This window comes from Stenella coeruleoalba (genome assembly GCF_951394435.1).
Source record: "Stenella coeruleoalba genome assembly, chromosome: 1".
Classification (NCBI taxonomy): Eukaryota; Metazoa; Chordata; class Mammalia; order Artiodactyla; family Delphinidae; genus Stenella; species Stenella coeruleoalba.
Genome location: NC_137169.1, coordinates 52,980,359 through 52,991,384, shown reverse-complemented (window position 1 = coordinate 52,991,384; position 11,026 = coordinate 52,980,359). Strand labels below are relative to the sequence as shown.

The 11,026-nt window shown below is 48.8% G+C and overlaps 1 protein-coding gene across 1 annotated transcript in view; it reads left to right on the top strand.

Moving 5' to 3' along the window:
* The first annotated feature begins 2,170 nt into the window (after positions 1-2,170).
* Positions 2,171-11,026, top strand: part of KANK4 (KN motif and ankyrin repeat domains 4) — a 33,258-nt gene continuing 24,402 nt past the window's right edge. Inside the window, exons 1-2 of the mRNA XM_079941370.1 lie at positions 2,171-2,411; positions 8,673-10,580. Coding sequence (XP_079797496.1) covers positions 2,201-2,411; positions 8,673-10,580 — 2,119 coding nt within the window. The 5' untranslated portion in view covers positions 2,171-2,200. The remainder of the gene's footprint in view (positions 2,412-8,672; positions 10,581-11,026) is intronic.

Below are 11,026 nucleotides of genomic sequence, written 5' to 3'. Positions count from 1 at the left end.
TGGAAAATGGGGACAATAAGAATCCTCTTGGGGTTATGGTGAGGCTTGCGCGTGGTAATTCGAGTGTGTCAAGCGCTCCGAGCTCTGCCTGTTATTCAGTAATGTTTTGAGGGGGGCGGAGGAAGGGAGCAGAAGGAGAGGAGAGGCCGTGATGATGGAGGGGCCATGTGTAGGATTTGCATCCTCAACTTTTTCTTCCCCAGTGTTCACCTTGAAGCTGCCGGGCCTCTCCTGCCTGCCAGCGCCTGGGAGGCCCCACACCTGGCTGCAGACTGCAGACCTGGGGCACTGGGATCGGCAGCTGTGTCCTCTGCCCAGGAACCCTCTCTTTCTTTTCTTTTTTTTTTCCAATTGAGTTATAATTGACCTATAACATCATGTTAGTTTCAGATGTCCAACGTAATGATTTGATATTTGTATATGTTGTGAAATGACTGCACAACATCCACTGTGTCCCATAGTTACAGATTTCTTTCTTGTGACGAGAACTTTTAAGATCTACTCTCTTAGCAACTTTCAAAAATATAATACAGTATTGTTAACTATAGTCACCAGGCTGTACATTACATCCCCAGGACTTTTTATCTTAAAATGGGCAGTTTGTACCTTTTGATGCCCTTCACCCATTTTGCCCAGCCGTCACCCCCCAACCCCTGCCTCTGACAGCCACTAATCTGTTCTCTATATCTATGAGTTCTCTTTTGTTTAATAAAGATTTCACATACAGTGTTTGTCTTTGACTTATTTCACTTAGCATAATGCCCTTAGGGTCCGTGCGTGTTATCACGAATGGCAAGATTTCCTTCTTTTTTATGACTGAGTAATATTCCATTATGTATATATACTATGTACCGCATCTTCTTTATCCGTTCTTCCGTCAATGGACACTTAGGTTGTTTCAGAACCTCCTCTTTCTAACAAGGGCGACCCACCCTCACCCCTGATTAGAAGCTTCCATGCCTCTCTGCTGTCGGCCTCCTCAGTGGCCGCTTTTAGCCTCCAGGACCATCCACATTCACCCTCCTTCTCCCTAACTTCTTCTCTGCTCCAGTTCCAAACTCAAGTACTTGTTGCCACAAAGGTAAGTGAGGTATTTAGCGTCTGTGATCTTTCTGCAAGGAGTGTCTCTGCCTATAGAAACCCTGCCTGCCCTTCCAGGCTCTGCCACTCCTGCATAGGCAAAGGCCGCTGCGTGGAACGTGGTTATGGGGGAACCGAGACAGGAGCAGGGTGCTAGCTTTGGAGGCGGCAGCAACGCTCCCAGAAAGAGGGTACACCAAACTTGCTGTCGGGCAGACTTCAGACTTCCTCTTATTTGGCAGGCCTGATATTTCCCAGGCCTCTTCCCTAGTTTGCTTGTTTTTTCCCCATTTTCCATCCCAGGTTGCTGGGGGCCACCCCTTGTCCTTCTCTCACTCCCACGTCCTCCCAACCTTTCCCTCATCCCTGGTACACTTCTCTGATCTGGAGTGCGTGGTCGAGCACATTGGAATTCCTAAAACGACTCCGCTTCCACTGCTGCGGTGTCACAGATGATTTATTATTCTGATGTGTGTGGAGTTAAATCATAAAAACCAATTTCCTGGGTGATTTACTGGACTGGGGGCAGGATCCAGGGTGTTTACCATTTGAAGAAATAGTGCTGGAAAAGGATTGAAACTTTGGGGAGAATTTATGATCAAACCTCAAGGCACCCTAATTCAGAGTCAGGAGAGTACGCTGCTTGCATAGTTACTGACATCTTCTGGCTCCCAGGTTTGAGCTCCCCCTTGTTCCGCCCCTGGTTAGAAATCACCCCAAACTATGAGCTCCTAGTCAGTCCTTCCAATTAGCTCATCTTTTTCTTGAATCTGATTGGGATGTCACAGATCACTTATAGATAGTCTGATTCCAGCTTTTCCAAAAACATGAATCATAATTCTTTTACCATGACGGGAAGTGAGTAGATTTCAGCTCTTGATATTTTGGAAAGAGCACCATGCTGCTTGTCGGAGCCCTGGGTCCAGTTCCTTCACGAATGTGCTGAGAGGCCTTGCACAGAACAATTAACTTCTAAGCCTTAGTTTTCTCATCTGTCTAGTTGGACCAGAGGCTTCCTTTGGTGTCAACCACTGTTAACATTCCATGAAGACACACCCAAGATTATACTCTAGGAGTGTGTATAGGCTTTTAATTTCCCTCCTTGGAGAGCTACGACCACATGGGCACCCTGGGAGAAAGGCAAGGAGGGGTGTTACTTTTTTTTTTTTCTTGGTGCTATGTTCCCTCCGTACTTATTCTAATTGTAATGAGACTCTCCACTTTTCCATCCTCTTTCTTTCAGAACACTCCAACAAATTTTACGGGCTTATCGGAAGAAGAGTGCCCAAGAGACTGGCGGTCAGCATTCTCTAAGATGGAGAAGACAGACGGTAGGCAGGATCCCTTGTATTCCCTGTTCTACAGTGAGCACTTGGGTTGGAAAGAAATTATTACCATAAATCCTGGAAATAGCTCAGGGGAGGCCTACGGGAGACCGTCCCCAAATAGGCGGTGCTGGGAAACCCAAACTGTGTGTTTCAGACATGAACAAGAGAAGGTAGTAGGGAATGAAAATGAAGGCTTATGTTTATATTGGAGTTGTGTAATTTTTGTAGTGTTTCTCATCCCTTCCAAGCACCAAGAAGGGAGCAGGATGATCTCACTCATTAAGCTCTTTTTAGAGATGAGGAGCTAGAGGTCTAAAAAAGAGGCACACGGGGCTTCCCTGGTGGCGCAGTGGTTGAGAGTCCGCCTGCTGATGCAGGGGACGCGGGTTCATGCCCCGGTCTGGGAAGATCCCACATGCCACGGAGCGGCTGGGCCTGTGAGCCATGGCTGCTGAGCCTGCACGTCCGGAGCCTGTGCTCCACAACGGGAGAGGCCACAACAGTGAGAGGCCCGCGTACCGCAAAAAAAAGAGGCACAATTTGGTAAAAGAGCCTACATTCATACCTGTGTGATTTTCCAGGCATTTCACTTCTTTGAGCTTCACTTCCCTCCTATATCAGTTAGCTTTGCTGTGTAACAAATCACTCAAAAATGTATTGACTTAAAGATATTTATTATTTCTTAAAAGATTCTGTGGGTTGGCTAAGCCATTATTCTGGGCTGGGCCAGCTTGAGTGATCTCTGCTGGACTTGTTCACATGTCTGTGGTCTTCTGGGTGACTTGTCCTGATGGTTTAGAATGGTTACACTCACATGTCTGGTGGTTGACTCCATGTCACCTAGGGCATCGGTGATGATTTGGCCATGTGTCTTTTGTTGCCCAGCAGGCTAGTTGGGGTTTGTTCACATGATGACAGAAGGGTTCCAAGCACAGCAGGAACAGACAAACTCCAATATGCAAGCAACTTTCAAATCTCTGCATATGTCACATTTGCTGTTGACCAAGTCACAAGGCCAAGCCTAGGGTCAGTGTGGGAGGGAAGTACATAAGGGTGGGTTATAATGGTGGCTATTTTTGCAAACAGTCTGCCACACCTCGTCTATAAGCAGGTATTAATACCTACTTCGCAGGATTGGTAAAGGATTAAATGAGATAATGCATGTAAGCTTGTCGAGTAATAACTATCTAGCCCAACGAATGTCTCGATGACTGTTCCCCTTTCCCTTCCCAGGAAGTTTGCCAAGCATCATTGACTAGACCCCGATCCCCTGACTTCTAATGAAATGCTTTTTCCAGATTTACCAAATGTCAGGAAACAGGAGAGCCTATATGGCCCTTCACTGGGACAGGACTCAAGGACTGGACAGCAGCTCCAGCCCTGCCTTATCCTTCTTTCCAAATGCGGTTACCATATATTTCAAAAGTCTGCCTCTCTCCCCAGGGAGCTGCCTTTTCAGCGCTTCCCTGAAAGTGGTCCCACAGAACACCAGCTAATTCCCTTAATGCCCCGGGGGCCTGTCATTCCTGCTTGCCTCATTTGTCCCCGCTCAGCATCCTTGACACGGCTGCTTTCCACGTGATCACCCACAACTAGCTAAGAAAGGCACCCCTCCCTTCAAGCACACACATCTCACAAAATAAAGGCAGAGGAGGGAAAAGACAGCTTCCACTGTCTTGGCCTTTTGAAGAGATTCATTTAATTCCCCTTCTTTCTGGTTGTAATTTTGGCCACTTTCTCTCTAGTTTCTGTTTTTCCCATTTCCTTCAGAAACTGAGTATAGGCTTTTGGACTTTTTTCCTCATTTTAAATGCCTCTGATGGGTTCCCTTACCTGCCCCCCACTTCACTTTTTCCCTCAGGGTAATGACTGTGGCCCCTTCCTCCTTCCCTTGTCTCCTTCTAATCCCTTTTCTCACGCCTACCTGTAAGTCTTAGGCTCATGACTGTGTTTGCGGGTCCTTTCCAAGGGTCTAGTGATCTGGGGTGCTTTCAGACCGAGACTCTGTAGGGAATTCTAGGTAGCTCTGAGCCTCATATATCCTACTTTTTTCTTCTCCCCTGACTCGTTTTTCCCAGTTTCTCCAGAATTATTTTCTGGGACTCTCACTCCCCCTTGATGCTGTAGTCCTAACACAGAGTTAAATATTCAAGAAAGAGCACATTCTCCGTGAATCTCCCCCTGCCCCGTTCAGAGCTAGCCCATCCTCATCTTTTGGCCCCTTTGTTCAGTACCTATGCCATGTTCTCTACTGCGTCGGTGCTAATAATCACAACTCTGTGAGTTAGGTATTCTTATCACCACATTACAAATGAAGAGACTGCGGCATAGGGAATTTAAATAATTTGCCCAGAATCACAGAGGCAGGAGTTAACAGAGGCAGGATTCAACTCCAGCCAGTTATGTGTTGGTTTGTCAGATCTGAAGTTCATTTTGAGCAGAGACAGTCCTCCTAATTAATTCTCAGCCTGGCCCAATGCCTGGAATTCTGAGCTCCTGCATACCTATCACCAGGTAGAATTAAAAGGAGCAGAGCTTAATGTGAGCATAGATCTCCCAGCATATCAGATCAAGCTCCCTCATTCAAGGTCCAGCATTCCTCCTGCACTGGGAGAAAGAGAAGGAATGCAAAACGGCAGGTGGCAGGCACAGCAGCATAATGTGTGTGTGTGTGTGTGTGTGTGTGTGTGTGTGTGTGTGAGAGAGAGAGAGAGAGAGAGAGAGAGAGAGAGAGACCCCATAGTGTAGCTTAGGAAAGCACCTATTAAACCCATCATCCTGGATAACTGCTCAGTTTCACAGACTTCTTTGATTCACCTCAGTCTCCCTTGTGGAATATTTTCCCTTGGAACCTGCTGTTCCTCATTTGATGCTATTATTGTATTTGTGCTCTGGACCTGCTCTCAGAGGCTGATGGGCAAATCAGTTCATTTCTACCGAATTGAGGCAATAGGCAGATAAATAATGCAGTCTCTCCTTTGGAGTGTTCTTTGCCTTCTGGGTCATAAATCTGCTCCCTATTTAACTATAGACAAATACCTCCTCTCTGATTTGGCTTGTTCCTATAATCCAGGAGGCTGCTGAACCGGCCAGTAGGCCTAAGAGTATAGCCAAGTGCAGCTGGGAAACTAACAGAGAACAATTGCTGTCATTGAGACTACCAGTGTGCCTCTTTGGGAGAAAGCAGGTTTGTAAAAAATCATGTGGGTGAATGGGAACTTATTGGAGGTTTTTGGGTGCTGGAGGAGTGTTTACGCCTTATCTGCCTGGAGTCCAGGTATCTGCACAGAAGCTCTGGAACCCAACTTGGACCAACCCTGTGGATCTGCACCAATGTCTTGCTGTGTTCCCTGCTGAGGCTGTGACTTAACTCACCCACAGGCCCTGCAACTTTACTTAGCACTGAGGCTGGTAGGGTCGAGTGTGTCAGTGTTCAAGGGTTCAGCCTTTATGTGTCTACTTGGCTTCTTTAGTTCTTTGGAGATAACTGTACTTCCCTAAGCACAGTTCCTGTGCCCCAAGCATGTAGCACTGGCCAGAAGGATAGATCAGACAGGCAGTGGGAAGAGCTCAGTCCAAATATGTCATCACTCTTAGGGAAAAAGCAGCCCTATATGTGCCCTAGGTAACGCCATCATTTGCACCTCTTCTTGAACCTGCCCCTTCCTTCCATTCCCTTAGCTTCTTTCACCTTGACCATGTCAGCAATCTCCCAACTGGTCTTCAGGCCTCTGGTTTGTTCTTCTTCTAATCCTCTGTAAGAATGCTCACTGTGAAATCACATTTGACCAAGTCACTCCCTTGTGTAAAACCCTTTGATGACTCCCACTGCCTAGAGAGTAAAGTCAAAGCTTGTTGGCATGCATACAAGTGGCTCCCTGATCTGGCTCTTGCTGACCTTTCCAATTTTGTCTTTTTCTACCCCTCACCCTTCTCTTCCACACTTTAAGTTCCAACCGTATCAACTGTGTTTATAGAACCCTGAATTACTGTGGATGGTCACACCTTAATGCATCTGCCCATCCTCTGACATAATTGATCTGTCCTGGCTGTCTATTGCTGCATAACAAACCGCCCCAAAACTTAGTGGCTTAAAACAATCATGCCTTATTAACACAAGTTCAGCTGAGTGGTTCTCATTTGGAGTCCCTCCTGTCATTGAAATCAGATGATGGCTGAGGCTGGAGTCATCTGAAGTTCTTTTATTTATGCCTGGCACCTGGGCTAGGATGTCTGGAACAGCTCAGGCTGGCGAGGCATCTCTCACCGTCTCTTCACATGACCTCTCTCTGGAGCTACTTGGGCTTCCTCACAGTATGGCAGTCTCGGGGAAGTTGGACTCCTCATATGGCATCTGGCTTCCCCCTGAGTGTGCACTCTAAGAGACGCAGGTAGAACTTAGAGGCTTCTTATGACCTAGTCTTGGCATTCTCTCAGTGTCATTTCTGCCATTTTCTTTTGGTCAAAGTAGTCACAGGCCAGCTGAGATTCAAAAGCATAGAGAAATGGACCCCACCTCTCAATATAAGATTCCCTTGCCTGTCTAGAGAAGGTGGGAATTGATAATGGCCATCTTGGAGATAAACAGCTACAATGTCTTTCACCCTCTTGTGTTCTCCTGGCAAACTGCTATTTATTCATTTAACACCCAGTTATATGTCGCTCTTATGAAGTCATCCCTCTCCAACCAAGGCAGAATTAGCCTCTAAGTCTAAGAAAGTTTTTCTGAGAAACTAGGAAAATAAGTCAAGAAGGAACACTGGTCCTTGAGCATGTATCTGTTACCATCCTTGTCACACTGCATTGTACCTGTTGGTGTTTCTCCTACTTGACCATACTTTTTTTTTGAGGGCAGAGCTATACCTGATTCATCTCTGTGTCCTTAGGATCTATCTTAGCAACCAACAGAGGTGCTCAATAAATAGTGGTTGAGGTAAGTGAACTCAATTACTGCTACATTGTCATTTTTCCCCCAGGGCCTATTACTCTTGGAGTCAAGCAATCAGTCAGACACAAAGAATTTGAGGATCCCCTCCTATGTACCCAGCAAGTCAGCTTCCATCAGGGGGCTTCAGTTCTCTGTAATTTGGACTTCCACAGAGATAATAACTATAATATTGCGCGTGTATTGAATGTTCATCATGTGCTAGGCATTGTTCTAAGCACTTCACATGTATTAATCAGTCCTCACCATCTCATCTTACCTGTTATTATTGCTATCTTTCGGATGATGAGACACAGGGAGGCTAAGTAATTTTCCCAAGGTCACAGAGCTGAAATATAGACTGGGCTCCAGGCTCTGTATTCTTGGCCTCTGTGCTCTCCACTAATGTCCTCTCCTGAACTCAACATTTTCAGAGCATGTTTGGCAGAATGTCACAGAGATCATAAAGGGTGTCACATTAGGAACATGAAAACAACAAAGATTATTTAACCTGAGGAAGGTGCTAATTGGAGACAAATAATCAAAGGACTGACTTGTTCTCAGCATCCTCTGCTGGGGTCAAGATCAGTGGTGCCTTGGTGTGATGGAGAACTTTCTCATCGTGACATTCTCCTGATACTTTGGGCTGCTCTGAAAAATCATGAGCCCCACACCTCTTGGAGGAATGTTTGCCAATGTCCCTTTTGACATGGATTGTCCCATTTTCCTCCACCACCTTTTTTTCCAGTTTGTGAAGGAAGTGGTATTTCCTTACCTGGCATGAGTTTTTGAGAGTGAAACTTGTTTGTTAAGCACTACGCAGTTTTCCAGTGGAAAAGAGCATAGGCTGTGCGTCATTATGGCTGCCCGTCCTGAGCTTCACGTACCTAGAGGCTCAGCCGTCAGAGGAAGCTTAAATGATGCAGGAGGCACGGCTCCTTGATATCTCTGGATTTAGCAAGATTTACTAGGACCTATTTCAATAATGCAAGGTCCTTGTTTAATATTGAGACAATCGTGTATCTCATCCTTTGTAAACGTCCATATTCATAATTACCAATTAGTACCCTGATTTGGCAAATTCCTGGCCACAGTGGTAACTGAAATGCCATACTGCAAATTGGAAACTATTCCCTCTACCTATTTCCTTGGAGACATTGGCTAAGTCCACATTGATTTAATAACAGGATTTCTCAGCCCAGCCAAAAGACGGTGAGCATCTCAGCATAATTCAGAGGCTGGAACGTTTAGGAGAACGCTTGTGCGAGAGATATTAGGTCTCACCGCCTGTCTTTCTCATTAACGTTGTGCTTCTTTTTCACATGTCTTATGTCTCCCAGCCAAAGACCAGTCCTCTCAGGGGGATGAAGAGAAAGACCCTCCAAAGAGCCACCCCTACTCCGTGGAGACCCCATATGGCTTCCATTTAGACCTGGACTTCCTCAAGTATGTGGATGACATTGAGAAGGGAAACACCATCAAAAGGATTCCTATCCACAGACGGGCCAAGCAGGCCAAGTTTAGCACTTTGCCCCGAAACTTCAGCCTTCCCGACAGCGGCGCTCGCCCCCACGCTGCTCTTTCCCACCCGAACTGGCCCCCAGTGGTGCCAAGTAAGGTGTCGCTCGGGACAGAGGCGCGAGCCCAGCCACTGCCGCTCGGTGATCACCCCCAAGCCGCTGGCGGGAGCGAGGCGAGCTACCACCGGAAGGCCCTGCTGACGGAGACCGCCAGACAGCTGGAGGCTGAGGTCGCCTCCGGGAGTGGACGGCCCCAGCTCTTGAGAGCATCCAGCATGCCGGCCACGCTGCTGCAGAACAGGGCCTCAGAGGACCCAAGCCTAAACTCAGGGCCCCCTACCCCGCCCGCCCTCCCCCCACTTCAGGGCGAAGGCGGTGTCTGTGATGGCGCCTTTGGTCCTGCGGAAGGATTTGCAGGTTTTTCCAACTCCGCCCAGGGAGCAGCGGCCCAACTAGAAGTCAGAGAGTCTGGAAACCTGGTGCCAGGAATACCGGAGCTGATCCTGAAGGGGCCTGAGCCTCCAGAGGGTGAAGAAGCAGCTGCAAATCACCTCCCTTTCTCAAGTCCTCCTTTCTCATCACTTGTAGTTCTAGAGGATGCAGAAGACCAACAGGAAAGCAGACAAGCCGAGGTGGCGGTTACGACCCCCGGTTCCCCAACACCAAGCCCCCCACCTCTGCCATCACCCGTCCCTGAGAATGAGCTCCCCCTCGAAGAAATCGAGCTCAACATCATCGAGATCCCACCGCCGCCACCTGTAGAAGTAGACGTGAGAAGCATCGGTATCCGGGTCACGGAGGAAAGCCTGGGCCTTACCTCCGTGGATCCTGGCAGCATCTCCAGCCTGAAGCAGCAGCTCTCGGGCCTCGAGGGCGAGTTGTCTGGAAGAACTGAGGAACTAGCCCAAGTCAGAGCTGCCCTCCAGCGGCAGGAGGAGGAAATCAAGGCTAGGGGGCAGAGGATTCGAGAGCTAGAGTGCACTCTAGCTCAACTGACAGGAAAGCTTAGCCACGAGAACACCAAAGATGCTCAGGGCCAGACTGATGCCATGACCAACACTGACCCTCTGCACGGACTCTTGACCAGGGAGTCGTGTGACAAGAGCATTGGGGTCAACCTTATGGGCAGCACAAGATCTGAAAGCTGGGGGGCCTGGGGAAAGGGGAATGGCGTCCTGTGGAGGCAGGAGAGTCACAAATGGGGGGATCGGAGCCCAGCAGAATTTGTGTCACCATCCCAGCTGTCACTGCCACAGGGATCCAAGATGGTCCTCACCCCCTCTCTACATAGCTGCCTCTCCACTGAGCTCAGGATCGAAGAAGGACGCTCTGACCAGGAGGGAGGCCATCAGGTGGGAGCCGAGGGTCCAGTCAGGGGAGCAAGAGGCTCTCCAAGGAGCAGCGAGAGAAAGGCTCCCCCAGCAGGGAGGAAGGAGGCCGGTTCAGAGCTCCCGGGGAAGGAGCGCCCAGGAAGGCCACCGAGCTCGCCCACCACCGATGCCACTATCGGGCAGTACGTTAAGAAGATCCAGGAGCTCCTGCAGGAGCAGTGGAGCTGCCTGGAGCATGGGTACCCGGAGCTGGCCCATGCCATCAAGCAGCCCGCCTCCAAGCTCAGCAGCATTCAGAGCCAGCTGCAGAGCTCCCTCAACCTGCTGCTGTCCGCCTACTCGGCCCACGCTGCACCCCAGAGGGAGCCCCCGGGCCCCTCTTCCTCCCCGCCGACGGGTAAATCCTGGTGCCTGCGACGGGAAACCATTGCTCCTTGACGAGTCCAAGGGGAAAAGGGTTTTAATTGCATGCATATGTTTTTTTAAAAGGTTTAAGCACATCCAGGAACCCGGTGGAATAAAAACTGATCTCTGAGACAGTGGAGGCTTGGAACCTCTGCTCTTGTCCTTGCTCTAACGTTGGGACCGACTGCAGGGCCACCACATACAGCCGTTCACATAGCACAGGGCACAAAGATGCCAGAGGGTGAACGGGAGCTGAAACCCAGCCCACACTTGCCAAGCCTGCAGCACTGTGTGTCTGCCCAGAGAGGTGCCTCTTTCTCATTTGCATTGTGCAAAGGCGATGTCTAGGGTGGCTGGCTGTGAGTGCTTTAAACCTCTGCCTCCCTTAATTGTTTCTTGGGCTCTTGCATTCCTGTGGTCCTGCCCAGTTCTTGCACA